This window comes from Sinohyriopsis cumingii, chromosome 6 (assembly GCF_028554795.1).
Source record: "Sinohyriopsis cumingii isolate HCF-2022 chromosome 6, ASM2855479v2, whole genome shotgun sequence".
NCBI classification, from domain to species: domain Eukaryota; kingdom Metazoa; phylum Mollusca; class Bivalvia; order Unionida; family Unionidae; genus Sinohyriopsis; species Sinohyriopsis cumingii.
The window spans coordinates 150,588,783-150,614,549 of record NC_142966.1 but is presented as its reverse complement, the minus strand read 5'-3'; the positions used below and the strand labels follow the sequence as shown (position 1 = coordinate 150,614,549).

Here is a 25,767-nt window from a genome sequence, read left to right as displayed (position 1 = left end):
ATTAAAAAAAAGATTTCTCTAGTGGTAAATCATCATAAAGCTTCTTAACTTCTAAATTTTAATTTTAAATGAATGAGATAAACTTGACACCAAAACATCAGCAGGTCTAAATGGTAAGAGTTAAAATTCCTAAAACTGTTTTACACCTTCACTTACGTATATCTTCAATCTAAGTATTTCTAAAGGTATTTTTTGCAAACTGTCTAAAACTGGCAAAAGCAATGCCAATAAACAGGAAGGAAGATCTTCATGATATGAATAGACCTATATCAGTTTTATCATCATTCTGAAGACACTATAATGTCCCATTTGTAGCGAATTTAGAAACTAGCTGAAACCTTTCCATTTAATAAATTCAATAAAATCAGGCTTTTATGAAGGACATTCATGCCACACAACATCAACTAGAACGATGGATGATTAGTTAACAACAACAGATCAAGGTAACATGGTAGGAACGGTGTTTCTTGACCTTGAAAAGACTTCTGACCTCATTAAAAGTGTAACTTATCAAGAAGGCAGACAACAACAACTTTCTATTTTAAATAAATTTTCTGATAAGAAACTCATAAAGTCAGATGTTGCACAAAGATCACTTCCAGGACCATCAATCTTTCTGCTTCAGATCAATGATTTACACATTAAGCTATCCACCAAAAACATGACACAGATATTACAATATTACATAATATCAGATCAACTGGCCATGACCTGCTCAGCAATAAACTCTTTTGTGATTTGGTTAAAGTAAATAACTTCTCTGATCATAACAGTATTAAGACAAATGCCGTCAACTCAAAAGCCATGATCATATTTTGTTCAGCCAAAGTAAAATAAAACTGCAAATGAAAACTTTAAAGTATTGCTAAAAGAAATAGATATTGAACTGTACAATCATGAAAAACTACTTGGCATAATGACTGACAATATCTGCATAATTCAGTGCCTTCATGCTTTAAAACAATGTATATATAACTCTCCATCATTATAACTCAGCAGCCTGGATCCATAACCGCCAACTGCATTCTGCACCAAACAGTGGTATAGCGAAAATGATTGAAAATTACAAGTTTACTTGTTTGTTGGCAGGATGGTATGTCAACAAAACGCCAGTCAAATGCATAGTAATACAGCTAGTTTATGCGAATTAGGTATTTTTTCAATGCATGTTATTTATACATTTAAGTGTGTTCGATAATAATATATCAAAAAAGTTAATAAAAAATATACCAAGCTTAGGCTGATTTCTTTCAACCCATACTGTCATAGATTGAATCTCTAGTAACATTAAAGTAATCATTTTAACACCTAATTTTAATAAATATACTTGCCAGTTATCTACACTGCATAAAGTTTAAAGCAATTTAAAATGATAAAAAATATTAACTGCCGAAGAAAGGATTCAATTTATGTTGCACTTAAGGCCAATGCATACTGATGATTAAAGATTCATTCTTTTTTAATTAAGCGCTCACTTAGTTACCACTTCTATCCCGTTTGCAATTAAATAAACAAACATTAACATGTCACAAGCGCACAGAGTAATGTCAAGTCATTTTTGTCAATAAAATGTCTTGTTTTCAGTTCAAAATATCAGTTACATATGATGGTTAGCAAATGAGTAATGTCACATCACGCAACAATAACAAAATAATAAACTTACATACATGTATGTACTCCATTTAAAATCCAATGATTTCCAAATCACAACAAGATCTAATCCAAACATAATAAATACTGTTCATTCACATGATGTGTAATTCCCACTGAAAGCATTTCATGATCATAATTTATTTGAGCCTGAATTATTCTTGGGTTTTTTCTATAGTAAAGTCTATGATATTTTTTAGCTGGATAGTTTTCAAGGGCTCATTGTTCTAGCTTTCTAACCGCTTTCTAACCACATCACCTATTTACTGAAAGCAAATATGGGTCCAGAAACAGCATGGGGTATGTCCTACTTCTTGTTGACTGGGATCTAAATTTTCTTTTTGAAACTTAAGAAGAACTAGACAATGTAAGCATCAGTCTTGTATTCATTTGTGGGGCAGTTCTCATCAACTCTGACCCAGTCCTGAACAGCCTCAAATGAATTAAAATATACCTGTAGTAGAACTTTAGCCTCTTCAACATTCCTTAGAGAGATGTCAAATTTTGGAAAAAGTCAACCTGGTACCAACAAATGTAAGGATAATGGGAAATCATATTAAAAGTGAACCTGAACTGCTTTATTTAAGTTCATATATGCCAACCCCCCAAGAGGTATAAGCATAATTATTACTAATATGAGTGGCAAAAAAGTACAATCTGAGCATAAAAAGATTGAACAATATATTACATGTCATAATTACAGAAAAACATATGAAAAACTTAAATTTATCTCTGCTACTTATCTGAATCTGCAGTTGGTAAAAAATTCTTGTCACAAATCCATGAGGATTAGTACAAGAATAGACACACAACAAAACAATAAATTATATATGCACAACATTCACTTTAATTAGTCTACATCACATGTTTAACTTTCATTCAAAGGTCATAAAGTCAAGTCCACAAATTCTTAATGCTGTATTATATCATGTAGAATTCATATTTCAAACTTTGTAAAGTGCTATTGATCTGTCCTTTTCCTGATGCAACATGTTCATCAGTTAAACAAAATCCCTCTCTTCTAACATTTTTTGATCATATAACATCCACAAGTCACATCGATAAAGCCCATTTTGCTTGATAATATTTGGTGCCATGTTTTTTTAAAATAAATTGGTCTGCTACATAAATGTGTATCAAATTATAATGAATCTGTGACATGTCACATGACACAAGCCTCGAAATGTACTTGTTATTTTATGTCTAACTTGCTCCTGATATAATCTCTGATTTGAACTTGGATACATATTGTATTAATAATTTTTTACATGATCTACATGAGTAGCATATAGCTAATTTTATTCACCGAGTAATTATGAACAAGTGGGTACCCAAGTACCTGTTGACACCTTTAACCCTTTAGCTACTACAGCTATTGTGCAGTTTCACTACTGCTGAGTGCTATCATGTTAGTTACTGAGACTACTGAGGCTGGTTGCTAGGCTGAATACTAAAGCATCATCAAGGCTGACTAAAGAAACTGATAATAAAAACATGGTTACATTTATATTCATTATTTCATTAGTTTTTGCTGGATTTCAGTGAAATAAAAACAGCTTACCTTGTACAGTGTCTGTTATTCATATATCTCCACTTTATATTACAAAGTTGAAAGTGGTACCTCTCAAAACAGTCATTATCCACACATAAATGATGATGTATATTCCAAAATATGCCCACATCTCCGTAATGCTGATTTCATACCATTTCAGCCTCAGGTCTTGCTTTTGGTCCCCACATTTTTTTGACATAATCATTTTAGTTAATCTTTCCCAAGCTTTTCCACCAGACATTCAGGAAAAAAACTTGAGAACAAAATCGTTCTCATTGCTTAGTCCAAGCTTGATTGTTGAACCAACATGAGAATCAACATCATTGTGCAAGTGGGACTATGTCCACCTTGTCATCCGATTAAAAATCACTTGCACCTGGTGTTGAAACAAGACTAATATCAATATCCAGTCCATTTTCTAAGAATGATCGAATAAACTCTTCGATATCGCTTGCACTGAACCCTTTAAAGCTGCTCATATCTGAATTAAATGAGTCCATCTTTGTTTATCTCAACTACACACGTTTTGTAAAGTGCAGAAAATTCCTGACGGCGTCAAAATTTAACCTCTCAGCTTTCACATTTGTATCAAAATGTTGAGTGAACAGTTCTCTCATTGGTTATGATGATCAAAAATATGTAACCTTCTATGCTTTCAACCAATCAACATTTAGTTAACATAGCAGTCACATCTGCATAGATACAACACTGGGGTTTCAAGTACTGCTGAACTATATGCACATAAGTGACACTGGGGTAGTAAACTAAGGCTTATCAACACTGCATATATGTGTCAGTGGGGTTCAGGAGCTATTTACAGGTGACGCTTAGATGCAGTAGTCATAGCCAAAGGGTTAAACATCCCCTTCCATGAATCCCTCAAAATCACAATCCTATTCCCAGAATAATTTTTCCTTTTCCTGCACTTCTCCATTGTGAGATAAAATGTCTTAATTCACTCAAAAATGTTGATAATATTGAAGTCACTTTTAAATCTTATTTTACTAGTAAGTGAAACTTAATTTGTTGAATCTGTAGCTACAGTATACAAAGGAACATCTCTTCCAGGCTTCACAGCAACAGATTACAGAAAGTGGCTGCAAGTTCAAAAGACATGCCGCCACTAACCCTTTCTATGACCTGTTGTCAATAAACAATGGTCAACAATAAACTAGTCATCAGTATAACCAGCAAACTGTGTTTACAGAGATTAAGTTACTTTTCTGCTGGGCAGGTTTTATAGTTAAATGTATATTCAACAGTAATGTGTACAATAGCCAAATAAAACAGCTGATATGGACCAATGACAATTATGGCTTTTTAGAGACCTGGGTAATAACGGGTGTGCAATAGCCAGTTAGGAATACAATATCTTAAGTTGCCTGAATACAATAGTGTCTAATCACAGTTAAACTGTGACTGTAAAAAACACATTCTGATAATTTCCAAATCAAACTATTTTGAAGTGAAGTTGTTCAGCTGATTGTTGAAAATTATTTCTTTAAATTTTTTAAAATTGTTGTTTTTATAATTTTGATTGCTGGGTCCATAGCATTACCATGTTATATCTGGAATCGTGTTATAGCAAAGCATGTTATAAAGGGGGGAGAGCTTTACTTGCCTGTCATGTCTAACAAAGATTCACTACTAATCTTTGTATGTATCCTACATGTTCTCTAATGCCTTGTACATATTCTATAACAGTAGTAGATCAATTATCCGGTCTATAATATCACCGTTGTCTAAAGACACCACAACTTGTATAAACTGTGCGTCAAATGCATATAATTGCAGAAGGCCTCAGGGACAATTGGTCAATGGACCAAATGAGCTTTCTTTAAACAAAGTCATTATTATTATTATTTTTAGTAGTAGGATTATACATACATACAACAGTGACAGAAAAACTGAGCCAAATGCAAAAACTTGGCACTGAACTTATGCCAACAATTAAAACAACAAAGACATTGCTGTAGGACAAGTGATCCCAATGTATCACCCATACTTTGTAGGTGAGGCAATAAAGTCTGTGTATTCCAAGTAAGAAAATCCCTCACCTTTCATGCACACACTTAATGTGACATTTGCAGTGTAGAGCATTTTACCATCTCCTATTTTGGCATATTTGTTCAGGATGCTTTCATACTTGTACTTCTTGCAGTGATCCAATAAGATTTCAAATCTACAAAAAGATTAATAATCAATATATTCCATTGTCCTGGCTTTAGTTAATGAGCTAATCCTTGCTTAAAAGCTTATACCTCATTCTTTCTTTAAGTATTGATTATATTTACCAAAACTAATATGTGTTCTCATTAGTCACATTCAAAATATGTTGACAGTATGACAAAGCATCTCATATTCATTAAAAGGTTTTAACTTCAGAAACTGATAATTTTACTGCTGAACATATTCAATAAATTCCATAGTTCAAGATTTAGCGGTTGTTGTTGTGCATAAAACATGGGTCCCACTGAATTCTGTCAAGCTAATTTCAGAATTATGGGTTTCATGCCAGTGCTTTCTCTCAAGTTTTATTTATTGCTGTTCAGTTATTATGGAGAAAAGTAATTTAAAAGTCTTTATATTTTTAATAATTGCAGCCACATTTAAATAAAGATGATCATCAACTGTACAGTTTGAAAGGTCTTCATGCCAGGATGCTGCCTTTAAAGTTTGGTCAAATTCTATTCAACAGTTTTTGGAGAAGAATTTGTTTCAATTTTTTTTTTATATCTGCTCTAAATCTAAAGGTCATCACATCAGAATGCTTTGTCAAATACGAATAAATTCTGGTCAGCAGTTTTGGAGGAATCAACATTTAAAGGTTTTACGATAAGTGACAATGTTCATATTTTATGTCAGATCAATATCGAATGAACAAAACAGAAAGCACTATCAGTCAGAGTGCTTTCTTTCAGAGTGCTTTCTTTCAAAGTTTCTCAAATTTTATTCAGCAGTTTCTGAGACAAAACCATTTTAAGAATTTTAATATTTTAAGGAACAGTGAACATGTCATATAGCAGATTAGCATCATTCATGCCATGATGCTCTGAACCAAGTTTTGACAAAAATTGTTCTGGAAGTTTTCTAAAGGAAGTTTAAATTTAACAAACTGATGCACCATGCTTGATATCCAATGAATAATGGACACTGGGCTATATATATACATGGAAATATTGTATGTTACCAATCTTACAGCATGAATTGGAACAATGAAATACATGACTGTAATATTTAAAAGCAGAAAGTATCATTTTACATATGTTTCAGGAATACAAGCATCCTTGTGCATGAAGGAAAATAAACGATTCTATATAAATTTTTTGTTGTTAGTTTTCTTAATAATCTAATTCCAGTTAAGAGCTTAAAACATATACACAAAAAATACAAAGGTTGTTCTCAGAAATGCCAATGTATATCACTATGCTAGCGAAATGATTAATCAATATATCATTGTATCCATATTTTTTCCATACCAACACATGAATCATACTGACTGTCTCTATCATGAACTGTATTAATAAATGGCAGATGTGCATCATTTCACCATGACAATACATGCTTTTTAATTCTTACAGAGGAAATTTGAGAGGCTCTATTTTAGCATATCAACATTCAATATTATGACCTTAACTTACAGTTCAGCACTGTAACAAGTCAGTCTTTGAGAAAACCTGCAAGGTTTGTAAGAATATATACTACATGTATCTAAACATTCCTCTCTCAATCTAACAAAATACTTCAACATGGAAATTAGTTTTGATTTCATTACTCCTCTCCCCCTTACTCTTTCATTATGATGAGACATAACATACCCTTCATCTGTTTCCTTCACTTGAACAAGTCTTCCAAGCAGAAATGCCATCCTCTTCTTTCCAGGAATACAATGCATTACTTTATCTTTATCTTCTTCTCCAACTAGTTTCTGCCTTTTAAAATCTTGAAACAGGTGATCTGGATCCAGCTCTTTCTCAAATAAGCTCCATATTTCATCTTTTGCTTTTTCCAAATGTTCTGAAAGTACATATGTGAACCATATAATATTTGACAGATATATAGTTAATGGTTCCAAGTATTTTATTTGATAATGTATTAACACATTAAACCTTGGTGATCAGTTAACGTGGCAGGAGGTTGCAGCCTACTGCCGAGCTCTGTAGCGTCATGGTCATGCAAGATACACTAAAGTGGGTGGTATTATAGAAAGGTACACAGATTTAGCTCTACAATGATACACAATAATCTGGAATTTCTAGTTGCACTACAAATACAGAGGGAAAAACCTCAATTTTTGGACCCAATTTTTTTCTGCCCAAAATTTGCCTGTAGTCTGAATTTGATTTTGTGTCCGGATTTATACATGTTGGTCTCAGATCTAAGGCATACCGGTATGAACTGCAAACAGACAGATGAACCTTTGCAAAAAGTAAGATAAGATGGGCATTTGGAATAAAGTCTGGTCTTGATACAAAAATAAGGGGTCCATTTAGCAGAAAAAAAAAAAAAAAAAAGGACTCAAACTTCTACCTTTCTGCTCATGCGTGGGCCAAATAGCCAATGAAAAGCAATGTTTCTAACACAAATAGGCAGTATGTTATTGAATGATCACCTGGAAGTTGGTGTTTTCGAATGTATTCAGAAATAGCTTTCAAAATGTGTTTCCTACTCAAATTTCAGGCAAAAACAACAAAGACCTCCAGGGCTTAATGTGTTAATCGTGTCATTAAAATAAAAGTAAAAATTAGCTTTCAGAATAGCTAATAACTCTGCTATATTTCATTCAATATTTGCTTAAAGACAGAACATTTTTCTTATATGGGAAAAGGCATGAGAATTAGGTCACAATCTATTTAAAACAAAAATATTCTTGATAAGTAGGTATGGAATTAAGCAGAAAGATTACTTAATTCTGTCTTGAGTAGACAGCAACATACATTTTAGCTGGAGATTGATTACTTGATGCTGTAAAGATGATTAAACAGTGACCTACATTTATGCTAGATAAACAACTTAATGCTGTCAAGAAAAGTAGACAGTAATCTACTTGTCATGCACTAGTGAATATGGACACCCCTTGCAGACCAAGATGAATACCAGAAGGGTGCAGATTTGATTCCACCCATCAGGATCAGCCCAGATCAGCTATCATGGTATGTCCTTGGGCAAGGCACTTTTTTTTACTCACTTTTGCTGATAAGCCACAAAACACCCACAAAAAAACTGCCACAGCTGGACAGGTTAACTGTTGCAAGTACCATCCCATGCAAATCTACTGATTTCACTCAAGTAAATTTTACATGTCTAATGACTGATTTGATTAAAGTAACTGCATCCCTTGCTGCAATGAATGCAATCCCACTAAAAAAGCAAGCTACTTAAGTGTTTGGAAGTTTCTGAATGTATCCTTGACTGACATCACCTGAACTCAGACTGACATCACGTGCAACATTTCAGCATATTATAAACCAACCTTTTGTGTACAGATAACACATACAACAATTTAACTATGTACCAGTTTTCAGCTGACACCTGAATTCTTAGCAAACTCCAAATACTACAGGGAAAAGCCCACTAGTCCCACCTATACCAATACGAGACAATAAAGTAAAATCAAACCATTATGTCACATTGTTAGTTCAGCCAAGTAGGTGTGATTTGTCATCTGATTTCATGTACACACATCAAAATGGTTCCAATACCATCCAAATTTAGTAAAATCTGTCCATTGATGTCCAACCATGAAATTATTTTTTGTTGAAAATACAAAATATTTACAAATAAATAGAGTTCCTTGAAGGGACTGACATTCTACCAAAAATTATTTCCAGGAATCTAATATAAGATCATTTCATCTTTTTTTTCTGCTGAGTAATGAAAATATCTCTGATATTCTTGAGAAACTTCAACTTACCAAATTTAATAACAATATTTTCTTACCAAGATAGAATTAACATGTCCACAAGATACCACTAAATACAGGGGAACATTATTTAATATAGTCATTGTCTTTTGACCTGCTGTTGTGTATAGAAAATAAAATTTAACTTCTTTTGGACAATGTCATGATACACCCATCTACTAAATTTAGTGAACTCTGTAATTAATATTTATTTGAAGAAGTTTTGTTTGTTGTTTTGTGGATTTGACACAATTTTCAGCATATGAAAGGCTACACATGGTGGCCAGTGTATTTCATGGATGAAGAATGCAAGAATAACCACCACCCACAGGAAGCACTGGCAAGCTAGCATTCTCACATACCCACACTGGCCAACTTGAGATCTGAACCCACATGGACACAGGTGAGATAAGAGTGATCTGAAAAAGCTCCTAACACTACTCAGCCACCTGTTGAACCTCATTTGAAGGAAAACAACAATATTTAAGTGGTATCCATCAGATACATCAGGATTTGACAATCATAGTACTGGAAGTGCTGTAAGGCTGAGTCAATTAGAATAATGACATACTGCTCATGAAAACACTATTTGTATAGAACCACTCATTCATGAGCAGCAATAATCAAATAATTTTCAAAACAGTTGCAATGGCAACCATGACTGCTTTCAGTGTGTGTATATTCATGAAGGGACATCTGCATTATTATAATAAATCTTTCAGGGCAAACTCAGTCAATACATCTATGAGGATCAGTTTCAGAAGACTAACATAAACAAGATTTTCAAGATGTTTATCATGGCAGCAATGAAGATCAAAATTGGCACCATCTTCATGCAGAACCAACTAAATATCATTGTTACTATTTATATGAAAACCCAAATCAAAGCAACTAATCATCAAGGAGGAGGAACAAAAAACTAATTAATAAGTGGTTTCCTGGCATTTGGGAAGAACAGAGGATACAAGGAAGTATAAAAAAAGAATTCTGGGAAAAAAGACCATTCCAAGTGAGAGACACATAAAAAAGGGGACGAGGGATTAAACTCAGGAAAGAATAGAAAGTTTCTACAGGTAGGAAATGTCTCAGCCAAATATTTGTGGTGATCTGTGTAGATAGGAATTTAATAGATTGTGTATTATAAGGTACAGCTATTTTATTAGGACATGGAACATAACATTTCATAGAATTATTAGAGAGTGTTACATCATAGTGTATTGTTGAATTTATTAGAAAATTGAATTTAAATGTTTATTTGCATTTTTCAGTATGTCACTAAGAAATATGTGAGGTAGCAGGAGTGGATTTGTATGCATATGTATTTATGTATTTCTATGTATCATTCTACAATTTGTAGGACACAGGCAATGTGAATGATTACCATAACAACAGTGGATTTCTGTGTTAGAATCTAACAATTTGACATGTGCGTGTTATGAAACTTTATTACATAATACTATGTGTATGTAGAGCATGGCATGTATGCAATGGATATATGTAAGTGTGTGAAGAGGGCCTGGTAAAGTTTTCACCATTTGTCTGATGAGAAGTCCATGAGAGAGTGGAAGATTATAGGGTGGTAGGGAGAATGTGTATCCTTTATATTTTCTACAGGAAGCTCCCAGGGTGCCTGTAAGAGATGGCACTAAACTCACAAGAGAGGGAAGGAGAAAGTACAAGAATTGGTACAGAAAGGAGTACAAGGAGTAGCACAGGAAGGGTGCTGGAGAAAAAGAGATAGTACAAGGAGCAGGAGGAGTGCAGGAAGGATGACAATGGGAGAATAGAAGAGAGCAATGAATACAGATGAGTAAAAGGGACTACTCACTGAAAGGAGACATTCTCACATTAGGACATTAACTCTCATATGATGAAATAAAGAAGGCATTTGTTAACAGGCCAAATTAATGTTTTTATTTATGAGTGAAGTGTAATTTAAAGATTTATATCCTGAAATGGCTTGAATATTTATTATTAATAATGATTAACCTGTTATATATTTTACCCTGAGTTGTTCATGTATTTAGGCTATCAGCATTGCTGACTGGGAATTGCCATATTAGCCCTAATACTGTAGTGGGGTTATGAAATAGTGATAACAAGATTTTCAAGATGACCACTGTGGCAGCCATTACAGATGTCTGTGTGTGCTACTGCAAGTTTCATGGCAATCCTCCAAGTACAGATACAAAGTTTGTGCTAATTAATGGATGAACGACTGAGAAGAGACAACAGACTATGGGTCCATGACTGAGCAGAGCTTAAAATGGTGGGACTAACAAGATAGTGCCACACACTGCATTAAGCAACAAAACAGCAATGACAATACTGCCAACAAAATTAGAAGCAAAGTGATTTGTCAATATGCACATAATAAATAATATTTACAAAGCTTTATTGCATTTTATGCATGCAACAGCACTTTCACATCAGTATCACACCTAGAATGCCAAAGGCAGGGAACATTTTGCAATCAATCATCCAACTCTGGGGGACACCCAACATTTTAAATGGACAAAGTAAGGTACAAAGTAAAAAGAACAGTTAGTACTTAATATCTTATATTGTGAGATTTAATTACTTCCGGTAGTATTTAAGCAGTGTATCCCCCAGGGGTATAAAATTGAGGGTAAGAAAAAACCTTGGTGTCAGAACTGGGGGTCAAATAAAAAATGTGGGGGTCAAAAATGTACTGACAAATTTTCATATGCCTCATACTTTTTCAGCTTGAAATAGGATATTGCAAATTGCACAACATACTCTCTCTCTCGCTCTAAACATACAAATAAATCAACATGAAAAATTAACAAACAATTGCATTGTCCATTCATACAATAATTTTATTAGTTCCTTTTTCTTTTAAAGTTGTACTTTTAACAGTCTCTTTATAATCAACATGAAGCAATATAATAGCCCAACACATTACATACAAGCCAATACAAAAAGCCAAATAAATCTTTTTAACTAAATGGCACTTAATTTACTGCCTTTCGTAAAACGTATACTATCATACGTTTCATTGTACTATGTCCTAGAACACAAGTTTACTGATTTCTTTGTTGTGTAAGAATGTCTTGGGTTATAATGTATTCTTCAGATATCTTATGGCGAACGAGGGCAGATTTTTTAAATTCTAAAACTCTGTTACGAAAGGATTATTCACTTTTGCAGTCTTCGCGATCAGAAGTCACACCGGTAATCCTAATGGATGTGCCATATTCCAGTCAAGGGAATTATTTTCTCCATTTTTCATTAAAGTTAGATCCATAATTACTCTTTTATGTTCTGCTTCTTTCATTTTCTTCGCTAATGATTTTTGGTGCACAACGTTTTAATCTGGAGATCACTTTCTAGTGCAACAAGCATTGAGGATAAACATCTAGATGACAGCTTGCTGAGCTCGATGGAAATCACATGAGAGCTCATGAGATATGGGGAAGCTACTCCGTCATAACATTGCCTATGCTAGTCTGGTTCACTGTTTCATATGTTTCCTGCGTTGCACTCTGCTATATGAATAGAAGAGTGCAAGGGAGGGAGCAAACAAAGCGGGAAACCAGTCAATGCCTATGCTTGAAGTATATACAATGTCATCCAAAGTCCAGTGCATTTGGGTATTAAATAAATCCTGATCACAGTATGTTGTTGTTGTTGTTGTCCTAGGGTTTAACGCCATTTTTCAGCAAAAGATAGGCTATACATGGCGGCCAGTATAACTGGTGGAGGAAGAACCCTGGAAAATCCAGGGAAGAACCACCGACCCATGAGAAGCTACTGGTAGGCTTTCCCAGAGCACAGTATGAAAATCCTTTACGTCAAAAAAACACATGGCAACAAAATGTGTGCGTCAATTTTCTCCAGCGTGCATCCCTGATGCACAGATGTGCATAAAAGGAAACACTGATTTAAGTTATCTATGTCTCTGATGAGAAGATACATTTATATATAATTCTCCAAATTCACTTCATAAACTAAGTTATTTTTTGGTTATGATAGAGGGGTACATTGTTATTTACTGTTAATTTTAGTGGGTGTGATTCCAGTTAAATATTTTTTTTCTATAGCCACTCTGGCCATGTGGGGGATGTTACATTTAGGTCATCCGGCAACTGAAACAAGGAAACCAATTATGGCTGGGAAGGTGTGTTTGTAGACTTACAATAAATCACTGATAGCAAGTTTCTCTTTATAATCTAAAATTTAGTTTTGTGATAATTTGTTGCAAATTTTTTTAGCTCTTTGAGAAAGTGTAAAGTGTTTAAAATAGAGTTAGTTTAATTTGGAATTACTAGTTCAAAAGGAAATTTTGTACAAGTAATTTCCCACTTAATATAAGATTTTTTGAAGTTCTAAGGAGTATGAGTGGCATGTGATATATAGCTAAAATTTGGCTATAGAGTTTAGGTTTGATGCATTTTGGTTTGAAAGCTACAGTTAGATAAATGTCTGCACTTAGCATAATCTGGCCATAAGCAGCTCAGCAATAACCTACAAAGGTCATCAAGAAATGATTTCTCACTGGATCAGTTAAAAGTGTGGGTCAAGAGAGTCAGCATGCAGAACCAAAAGGCTTCATACTGAATTAAGGTGTAAATGAAAATCCCTCTTGCTTAACCAATTCCCCAAGCAGAGTGCCATTACATCTGAATGGCACTACAATAAATACACCAGTAGAGCAACAAAAATTTGATAAACTTCCTTGCTTGGACAATTTGGTCGTCTGCACGTTGCTATCATATTTTCCTTGGTTACTTATATTATTTTATGTTTGAATATCAGTAGTGAAGGGGCCGATATACAGACAATGGGAATTAACATTACAAGACCCCTTGGGGGATATACAGACAACATTTATACAGACATGGAATATATGGAAAATGGTTGGTATACAGACAAGGGAAACTGAACATAGGGAATGTATTGAGCTTGTATACGGACAATAGAGCAGGGGTGACCATGGTACTGGACACAGGCAACAATGTCGCAAGTGGCTGATTTCAATCGGGTGGAACAGTGTGGCTAGGGGCTGATCTGAATATGTGCTACTCTAGGGACAAATGGAGACATACACATAGAGACAGGGTTAGAGACATGGTCATACATAGATTTAAGAAAATCAACTAAAAAATTTGTTAGGCAAGAGAAAACAGGCATCTTTTTGTGGCAACAGAGTGGTCCTGAAAAGGGTCTTTGTTTTATTTTGTTAACATCATTCATCTAAAATCGAGGGCATTGCATGGATCTTCTTCTCTTCCTCAAACTTTGTCTGATGTCTGGACCGTAGATTAAGACTCTCTTCAGACTGCCTTGTCTCTCCACACAGATCCTTCATTTCCAAAGGATCTGGGTAATTGCCCATGACAATCTGATATCCATCGGATAGTCCGGGTTGAACAGCATCAACAATATGAGGGTAGATGATTCTACATTAGTCCACATCTTGTGATGATAACAGGTGAATGGAATGAGGTGAACCATGGTTATTTATAGTGAAAGACCAGATCGAAATGGATTGAGTTCTTTCACCAATCCTAGCACACATTACAAAAATTCAGTCACAGTGCAGCGTCTGTCTTCCAAACTGAAGAGTTACCTGTGACATTACATTCCCTATATAGGTGCGCTAGCGTCCGTACACAGTGAATCAATGCAACAGAGTTAGAACATCACGGAGACTATGAAGACAATGAACTGGGGTGCACTGGATGGAGAGACGAGGAGTGATGGCATAGCAAAGTCCTACTTCCTGAAGAGAATGATTTTAACTGAGATTTAGTGGATTTTCTCTCTTCTTCAAAAGAATTTTTTTTGGTACCAGAACCTTCACCACCTTCTTCCTTACTATATTTCAAGGATTTTAAACTAAGGCAGAAAGAAGAATTGGAGAAATTTTTGTAACAGCAGAAAGAAGCAGAACAAGCCCTTCTCATTCAACAGTATTGAAAAGAAAAGGCAAGAAGAAAACGACAGGAAGAAGAAGAAGCAGAGAAGAAACAAGGAGAGAAGGAGGACAATGAAAGTCAAACAGTGACAGTACTCTTAGACATTTTGGAGTTAAGGAGTCTAAAACAAATGTATCAGACTTCTTCAATATGACCCAAGAGAAAAAGACCTTCCCGAGCCAAACAGTCTAACCCCATCAACACACCTACTATGCCTGAGATACCAACACTAGTGATTTCTACCAAATCATTTACAGTAGCAGGCCCAGAAGTAGGTCTCGGCTGTGGCAAAGGGATAAGGCAGTTAAAGTTCATTACTTTCTGTTCCTGAGTTTGTATTTTTTGTATATAAAAAAGCGCCCAACAGTCCTTTTCAGGGCCACCCACCTCTCTTGAAAACAGAGTACTCAGTGTTTGTCAAAACCAAATAAAACTCAAATCCATTTTTTCCCCATGATTTATGTGTGTGAGTGTAGTTCTTTACTATAACAATCACAACCAAGAGACACATTTTTCTTTCTGGTATATTCTCTGGTAAAACTTTACAATCCAATTTCACAACACTTTAAAAAGTTTATAGACTTCTTCTTGGTCTTTTCACTCTCTTCTTTTTTTGAATTTCTTCAATGTCACAGGTTTTTCCTCTTCTTGCTCATTTTCATCTCATCTTTTTTTCTTCTCTTTCTGAATGTCTCTGGGTTCTTCCTCTTCTTCCTTTCTGGAATTCTCTCTCTCTCCTGCTTCTGTTGTTTCTTAAGGCAGTCTGAAGACCAGTGTCCCTTCTCTTGACAATGATAACAGGTATCTTGACCTTTGTCTCTCTTGATGCTTGTCTTACTTTATGTTATGGACATTCAGAACACCAATGCCCTTTCTTCTGACAGTTATAGGAAGTATCTTGACTTTTATTTCGAAAGGAGGGGGAGTAGTCCATTGTCTTCTCTGAAGAAAACCTTCGTATGACACCTCACAAAGCTCTGATCAGAAGTTTGATCTGTGTTCACTTCTCCATCTTTCTGGTAGGATTGAGAGAGAAATGAATTCTTTGAGGGAAAACACTGACCCTTTATATAGGGAAGACACTGACATTACATTGATATACAGGTGGCCATGGCATTTAAAATGTAGTAATCTGACCTTCTGCAATCAAGATGAAACAATCGCACCATTTTGTGAAGAAAGAAGAAAGTAAGAGGTAGAAACTTGACCTATCACCTCACACAGTAGATGATGTCTTGGCTCAAATCCATGCCAGCAATTCTGAAGATGACATGAGTGAGCCAGAACCCAGACCCAGAGAGTCAAAGTCAAACCAAAGTTCACCACCAGTAACCCCTGTGGTTTGCCTGTGGAGTTGAGAAAACACATTTACTGAGAGTTTGTCAAAATACAAGTCAAATGCAAAGAAAACAACAATGCATCCATTAAGTCACCAATCATTTAACCACTGGTACCTTAATGCTATCAAGAGACTGATTCTGATGAAAGTGTTCCAATGGTCAAACATTGATCAACTGTCAACTGTCATTGTGGAATGTTTTCAATGCACCCTGAAAGAAGGCATGCGGAAATATTTTATGTATCAACACACCCTCAAGATCATAGATGTTTTACTGCACCTGGTCAAAGCATACAACCAATCTTATCATCGGAGCATCGGATGTGCCCCCAAGAAGTGACACCCGACAACGAGGTGCCCATCTTTGAATGCCTGTTTGGTACATCCCCGACTGTGGCTGTCCCTAAGAAAGGTGGAGTGTTGATAACGGGAGAGTGGGTATGTATTGGCAAAACCAAACGCACTTTCGACGAAGGTTACTTACCCAACTGGACCACCAAATTGTTTTGTGTCACTGGACAAGTGCGTGGTCATTATCCTGCCATCTATAAATAGAAAGACATGAACAGGGATGTGTTAAAAGGAACATTTTACTTGGCCAAGTTACAACAAGTGACCAAAAAAGATGACAAAGTGTACGAAATCTAAAGCATTCTCGATCAAAGAACCCCAAAAGTGGGAACACATCATGTCAAAGTGCATTAGAAAGGATATCCACTGAGTTTGACTCCTGGATCAATACTTCGCATGTCATCGACTATAAAAAGAAGTGACCATCATGACATTAAACAGCCTCAACCACCACAGTGACCACTCCTGCACTGAGTTCTTCTTTGCAAGATCTTCAAAAGCAATCCTTGTGGGTGATGTGAAGAATGTATGCCTAAAGTGCAGATTATATTTTTCTTTGTGGTGTATTGTGTCATAGATGCTGCCATTGCCAATTTGAGTTTGTAACAAGGAGACAAACAATCAAGGACCATTTTACTGAGCAGTTGCATCAGGTACCTTTATATCACTTTACCTTCCTTTAAACAGTACAGAATTTGGCCTGTCTGAACACAACCACAGTGCTCTTTGTTGAGACCAATAACATCTAATTTGAATACAACCAACAGTACTAGTTGTACAGACCACTCTTCTCCTTTTCCCCAATTCTTCCCTGAAATATGGTAAAGGCATCCAATGTCAGTAACCCTCCTAACATTCACAACAATCCTCTTTTAGACACTCTTCTGACCTCTGATGACCCCTCAGGCAGCAGAACTCTGAAATTATGAATAACCAATTTTACTTAACTTTACCCAGTGACAGTTTCATTTATGTTTCCCCACAATACTGTGTGCTGTTTCATGGCCAAATTACCTCAGAACATCCAATTGGATCACGAAGCCCATGAGGAAGATGCTTTGGGTGAAATGATTCACTCGAAACAAATCAAAAACAGTACTGAAAATCAAACACTTTTGAGGTCAAAGTTCTGAATGACCAAGTGAAACAATACTTGAATGAAAATGAAACTGTAGATGCCTCTCTGAAACGACCAGTGTCAACCAATACTCCACAATCTATATGTTGAAAATTCCTGCAGGCTATTATTTTAGTGGTCAACATCTGGTGGACACGATTGCTTCCAAATTCAATGCACTGTTTGGAAAAGCCTTGGAAAAAACCAATGAAGTGTGACCATCAAGTACTATAAAGTGGCTCTTTGCCTACAGAAATGTTTGGATGCCAAAATGTTTGACATTTTAGGTGGAGACCTCAAGATGATCAAGGGTTCACTCATACTGCCTGTCATTAACAACTTGAATTTTGCTAAGTTTTTTCATTACCCGGTAGAACTGAACCAAGGATTAAATCTGATCTTTGTGGTGGAGTACAATGATGTGGGACACATCCGTACTGTTACTGCAAGTCATTCCTTTTATACTGGATTCTGCCGTGACCAATGACAAGGAAGGTGGAAACACCTATCACTTTCACTGCCAATTTGTACATCTTCACTGTTTACCTATCAGTAAGTCATGTTCTGACAGTGTCAACATTAGTATAAAAGGAGATCTGGGACAAAATATTCCATTCTCCAAAGGAAAAGTTATGGTGAAACTCCATTTTTAAAAACAATTCTCTAACGACTTCTGCGTCATGTATCCTGTGTACCGAGGAGTCACTCAACAGCGAGGACATGGTTTAGGAGAGATGCTTAAATTGGCATTTTGTTTGGTGGCCCCCATTTTGAAACCAATGGTGACACAAGGATTTCACGCCTTGATACCACTTTGATGAAAGGCAAATAATTTCTCCAAAATCCTAAAGATGCTTTCTTGAGAGCAGGCAAAAATGTTTTTGTTTCAAACTGGCAAAGACATTATGGGCCAACAAGAAACTTCTAAAAATGCTCTGGACACTTTCCAGTCAGGCATTTTTGCTTCCCTGATGCCACAGCAAGGACAAGGCAGAAAGAGACAACAAAGACACCCCTCCAGAGGACTTCACACACCCAGAGCTAGAAAGACCAAGAACAGAAGAACCATCCGAGAATTAGACATTTTGATTATTAAATAACAGAGTCTTGCAAATGTTCCAAGTCAGAACTGGATCTGTTTGCCATGTCACCCACTATGATGACAATACAAGAATCCCAATGAGTAGAATTTCATCCCATCTCATCTTTTATGACCTCAGCCCCCATCAAATTTTAAATCAAAGGACAGCCAAAGACTGAATCTGAATAGCAGTTTACTTCTACCTGAAAGTCAAAGTGATCAACATGGATGCCAAAGCTCTGGGAGCAGAAGCTAGAGTAGCTCCTGTCAACAATTTCAAGCATTTTTGTTCAGCAAAATGGAATGTACTTGAATTACAAACTAGTCAGCAGCAGCATGGATAATAACCCTTACTGAGCATACCTGGAAAATCTCTTGACATATGGAAAAGATGACAAGAATACTCATCTGGATGCTTGCGTGGTATGAAAACTGACATTGCAGGCAAGGACAAGTTTAATGATACAGTCCTAACAGCAGCTGACAATCCTCCCAATGTGGGCTTTAACATGCATCAAAAGAAAATCGTTCAAGGATGCAGCTTAGAACTGACGATCTTTTTTGCATTTGGAAAAGTATTTGCTGAACAGAGTGGATATCTGCCTTAGACTAAATTGTAGCAGTACCGTTTTCCATTTGATGGCCAATGCCAACAAGAACAAAACCATCATCCAAGAGGCAAACTTCTATGTGTGATGCATGAAAGTGTTACCTAAAGTGGGAAATGACATCAGCCACAATTTGAGCAAAATGAGCAAGTATTTAATATGAGTGAAAGTAAAAACTTTCACCATTGCCACCGGACTCTGATCCAAGATCAAAGATCATCTGTTCCAAGGAGTTACCCAAACATTTAATTGTTGGTATTGTTAGCAACAAAGCAGTCACTGCCAATCTTTTCATGTTTAAGCACTACAGAGTGTTGAAGATCAAAGGTAGTCATGAAAGGTGATGATCATGTCCAGATGGCCAGAACAAGAATAACATTTAGTCTCCTATTTTGCCAAACACCTGACAGAAACAATTAGAGGGTTGACTAAGAAACATTGCTATTGATGTCAAAACAATCATCCCAATCAAATTCAACATAATAAATGTCTGATGATGAGCCAAGAAGAAAAATTGGATGATTATCTGGATGAGGCTTGAGGTCTCATCTTAGAATAAGCAGTGTTGTATCAGTGGTATAATGACTTGTGTGATCATTCCTCCCCTCCTTTGACTGCCCTAGAGATCCACTGCATTGGCCCAGAGTATAGAGATGAAGCAAAGAGACGATTACTTGACAGAGATTTTCAAGCAAAAAAATCAAAATGGATACCTGGGAACTTTATTACCTTTTGTAAAACAGTTCACACACCACTTTTTGGAGTCCTGTCATGTGTGCTAAAGATGAACTTCCTCATCGCAAACCTAGAGACCATCAAGCTTATGTCATCAACACAGACGACAGTCATCTCCCAGGAACCCAACGGGTAGCCATCTACTTTCCCCCATGATGCCTGTGTAGAGTATTTTAATTTGTATGGATTACCGTCTTTGGAAGACGACATCATTGACTTTATGAGAATGCCCAGACAACTCACTTCAATAATGTGAAATTACAAGGCACAGTTTCCATGGTGTGGGAACAATATTGTGTGCATTTTCTTCATCAACGAAGTCTTGGACATCCCTTAGAACATTTAGTGACTTATTTTGATCGTTACTCTTCAAGAAATGACGAAAAAGTAGATCAATGGTTTTGTGACCATTATGGATATCTCTTATCTTTAGCTAGGAAACACTGTGTACATCAATGGCCAAATGACCTCCATCAGTGAAAGTCTAACTTGACTTCACAAAGCTATCAACCTTGTCAAAAACGTGTTATTTGAAAAAAATGTGATGATGTTATGTGTTGGTTGTTTGTTGGTTGAATTAAAATGTCATCTCTGGAAAAAAATGTTGGTGGTTTATTTGCAAATTTATTTTATCACTATCTATGCTCTTTGACTTCTCTCTATCTCTCACCATGAGATGAGCTATAGAGTTAATATCCCAAAACCACAGCAATGTTTTCTGTCACATCTGTGCTTGAGCCATATAAAGCAGGGCTGTCTCCAGTCTGACCATCCATTGTTAATATGTCAACCCATGAAGATGTCTTCAAGACTAGCAAAGCTGAACAAAGCCAACATCGATTTGCATCATGTCAGGTAAAACCTGATACCCTAGACTGAAGGATGTTAAAAGTGGCCCAAGACCTGATAGAAGATGTCTTCAAAGATGAAATAAAGAAGGAGCAACAAGATTGGACCAAGAAGTATAGACTTCAAAAGGAGAGAGAGCAGCAGCAAAGCAGCAGGAGCCAGACAGTGATTTTGTGGACTGCCATGTGGACACAAAAGAGTTCTCCTTCTCCTTCCAAAGAAACAGATCCTATCCTGTTGGAAAACCTGCAACCAGACGGGGATGCAATCTGAGATGATAAGAGATTGCCATAACCTCCAACAAAACAGCCCTTTTCAGGGCTAACCCAACAATCTAGAAAAGAGATACTATTCTATTGCCAAAATTTGTCTGTCTTTGTGTTTGTCTGTAGGTTAGATGTGTACATATAACTCAATCAGCCCCAGCAATGTTATCAGTATCACTGCTGCTATGCCCCAGCAGCATTAAACTGAGTCTAGCGGCTTGTGCCCCAGAGAGTTTTTCCTTGTTTGGAAAATTTTGTAAACATCAAGCACATACATCACTCTTACCTTAATTTCTCTTCTTATCTTTAAAAAAAATCCTCAAAATTTTCACCAATTATCCCAAACGAATTTGTCTAGACAGTGATGTGTCTTTTTACTATTTGTCCAAGTCTTTCACAACTTATTTATACACTACTTACAAAATTATGTACAACATTTTTAGAACTATATCATCAGCCCTATCATCATCATCACTATCAGCATCCTCTTCTTCTGACGATTCAATCTCTGAATCTAAATCTTGCAAAATATCCAACTGCTGAACATATCTTTCCTCTGCTTGCTCAATATTTACAAGATCAAAACAGAGAAACTCCTCATTTTTGCTCTCATCATCATCAAAAATCACTCTTGCATCCGCCATCATTTACGATTTTGCATGAACAGAACGTGTAGTGAAACTGCTCTCAATTAATAACCCTCGGCTTCTGAACAATTCAAATTTGTACACACGAAAGTAAAATCATTTCTGATTGGTTTAATATTGGTCTGATTCTTGGAGAAAAAAAACATTTGTAACCAATCAGAGACATTGTATCTAACACACATTCACCAGGAGACAGGATCAGCCAATGAATGCAATAAACAAACCATGAATACAGGTAGGATCGGCCATTAAATGCAGAAACCGGATCATACATACAGACGGCATCAGGACCGAATGAGAAAAACTCTTTGTAAGATAGAGTGTGTGTTTGTAAGTAAACAAATAGAAGTGTGCCTATAAACACTTCCTTTCCATATCTTGTAAAATAGTCTATGTGTTTTTTATATGTATGAGTGATAATAAAATGTGTCTGTAGGTAAAATAGTGAATGCAAGTGCCTATTTTAGGTCCACATGTTCCATGTTTTTGGTTATGGTGTGGGTATTGTTAGATTTTGTATACAGGAATGTTTTCCTTCACATCCATGCTTGAAGTATATAAAGTGTAGTGTTCGTCAGTCTGTCTACCCATCGTTCAACTTCAAAGAAGTTGAGCAGAATCAGCAAACTGTTGGAACTCCAAATGCATTTGGAGTATGCTAGATGTCTCCTGGATGGGCTGGCCATGAAGGCCATTGCAGAAAGTGCCAGACTATAGGAAGATGAGGAAAAAAAGAAGAAAGAAGAGGAGAAAGAAAAGAAAAGACAGATCACCTCCACATCACATCAGCCACAAATACAACCACCACCACCAGTACCAAGAGCCACTGCCCCCAATAGGAAAACTCTGACAAAGAGTTGGAGAGACAGCAGCAAGAGTGGGAGCCGCAAAGACCTCATCATCTCGGGTCTGGTATAGGAGAAGACAGAAGGAAACAAGTATTTACTATCCTCAGAGTGAAAACCGAGATGATGAGGTGACTCATCAACCATCTGTGCTCCCAACCACACACATTAATTGGGAGAATGACTGTAGTCAGCGATGCGTGTGTGGTGCCTGGCCTGGAAAGTATCACCATAAATCAGGTGCATTTGGAGTTAGAAAAAAAGCCCTTCTCACAGCTAACTAGATCTCTTGAAAAGAGACTGATCAAGTTGCCAATCATATAATTTTGTGTGTGTGTTTTTGTTTGTGTATGTGTGCATGCATATGTTTTGTATGTCTGCACATGTACGTTTGTGTGTGTATGTGTGCATGCATGTTTGCATGTGTGTATGTGTGCACATATGATTGTGTGTGTGTGTGTATTCACATGTACTTGTGTGTGTGTGTGTGTGTGTGCACATATGTTTGTGTGTGACTGTCTTTCCCTTAACAAACCCCTTGACCCTATACTCATGATGTTTGTTTTGTGTGAATGTGGAGTAATGTGACTAGAAACACAATGGTAAGCTTGAAAAAGAAGAGGAGAATGAGAAAAGGAAACAAGAGGAGAAGTAAGAGGAGAAATCAAATGGGAAGAAGAAAAAGAAGACAAAAACATGTAATGGAAAATATAAGAAGATGGTGGAGAAGAAGAAGGGAGGAAAGAAATTATAAAAAGTTAAATGGCCCTTTTCAGGGCCACTCCACTGTACCAAAATGATATATATTCTCTCTTGTCTAAACATTTTTTAGTCGCTTTTTTGTGTCTATGTATGTCAATGTCTCTAACCCTGTCTCTAGCTATGTATCTATTTGTCCCTAGAAATGCACATATTCAGGTCAGCCCCTTGCCACACTGTACCGCCCGATTGAGGTCAGCCACTTGCAACATTGTTGCCAGTGTCCAGTATCATGACATCACCCCTGTTCAATTCCTATTGTCCGTATATAGGCAGTGAGACCCAATACATTCCATATGTTCAATTTCCTTTGTCCGTAGACAGGCCCAACCTTTTGTCCATATATCCCCACCAAGGGGGGTTTTGTAATGTTAATTCCCACTGTCCGTATATTGCCACCCCCAATTACCAATATCTAGTTATCCTGAAGTTAGAAAACTAGTGAATTTTCCATTCCGGACCTTGTTTCCTCAATATCTACCATCATACATTATAATAATTCCTTTTTCCTGAATTATTTTTCTTTTCAAATTAGGAATGTGTTGACAAAATTAAAAATGTTAAATTTGCAGAAATTTTCTACCCTCTATCATTACTTCAGCCTTGAAATAAATTTGGACACAATACCAAACATAAATGGAAATCTAGATATAGAAAATATTCACAATACATAAAAGATAACAGCACTGACTATAAATACAGAAAATCCTGTTTTCAATTTTAGGACTACTGTTAATTTCTAAAAGGTATATGCTGACGAAAATATTTATATGAACAATACACAAATTGGAAAAAGCATTTCACATTTAGTTTTTACATACCTGTGTCCTGTGCAAATATGGAAAATATCCATCCAAAATCTCCTAACCCTAGACTATTTGCATCTCCTGTTTCCTGAAACAGTTGCAGCAAAAAGTCTATAATTTTTTCACTATTGCAGGCAAGTTTTAATTTCTGCAAAGAAGAATCGATTGTATTAAACCGAAATCTGTTGTCATGTTTTGTCTTGATGAATACCAATCCAATATCCTTGAGAAGCTTTTCCATGTTTGCTTTTGTTCTCAGCTGCAAAATATACTGGTCTGTTGCTGGTATAGGTGGTGTAGTGTCTGCACAGACTGATGAATCAACCCTCGTTTGTGCCATTTTACCTGGATGACAAACAAAAAAAGACAGTTCACTAGTAATTTACATCAAATGGACGAGTGTACCATTTATAACATTCTGGAAACTTTGAAAGATATTTCAATTGGATTACTAAGATTAAGGCTAAATAAAAATAACAACTGGAACAAGAGGCCCAAGACAACCAGATACAACCCAGCTTGTGAACAATTTCACACATGTATTGAAGCTATGGAGGTAAATGAAAAGAAAATCTCGGAACACAGAGTTTGTACAATTTCTATTAAGGTTGGTGTCATTTAGTTTCTTTCCTATATATATATATATATATATATATATATTAGGAAAGTATTTGCAATGACCATGAAATCTGAGGCAGCATAATAGACTCACCCTTTATAAAATCTATGCACTTACCTGACTTTACAAGTGAAATCATTTTATGAAGTCAGCACAGATTTCTGGGTCTGTCCTAACCCCCACCCCCACCCCATCCCCGGAGATCCACCCCTAGAGTAATCATTTGGAAAACATTGTGATCCCATATAGCTACATGCAATGGCTCAGTGGTTAAGCTGTTAAGTGTTTGGACTTGTGACCAGAATCATCTGAACAGTGTGGATCTTGTTCACAATGAAATTCATAAAAGATCCTGTTGATACACAGCACATATTATCCAAATTTGTTCTAAAATATGGTCTCTAGGGTGTTCACAAGCTCGGGCAAACAGAGCAAAAAGATCACCTGATTAATACAACTGCTGAATATGGCTCATAATCTTGATGATACAAGCTTACACATTTCAAATCTAAGCAGACAATATGGACTCCAGAGAGTTCACAAGCTCAGCAATCAGATGCAATATCACTTTAATCAGGGATCCAGCAAGGTGAACATTTCTAAGATAGGTGTGTGACTTCTCCTGCAGCAGGTCAAAGGAAGAAGTTTTAACTCACTTAGAGACTTGATTTGGGTGAGAAATTAACACATGTATGTATG

At 36.2% G+C, this 25,767-nt stretch overlaps 1 protein-coding gene across 4 annotated transcripts in view; it reads right to left on the bottom strand.

Moving 5' to 3' along the window:
- Positions 1–25,767, bottom strand: part of LOC149798261 (uncharacterized) — a 141,350-nt gene that overhangs the window by 108,501 nt on the left and 7,082 nt on the right. For all 4 annotated transcript variants that reach the window (XR_016421991.1, XR_016421993.1, XR_016421992.1 and 1 more), the window contains exons 2-4: positions 24,465–24,794; positions 7,021–7,219; positions 5,260–5,384 (exon numbers count right to left, since the gene is read on the bottom strand). Coding sequence is in view for 1 of the 4 variants with exons in the window: in XM_089963397.1 (XP_089819523.1) it covers positions 5,260–5,384; positions 7,021–7,219; positions 24,465–24,789 (649 nt within the window). In the remaining 3 variants the exon portion in view is untranslated. The remainder of the gene's footprint in view (positions 1–5,259; positions 5,385–7,020; positions 7,220–24,464; positions 24,795–25,767) is intronic.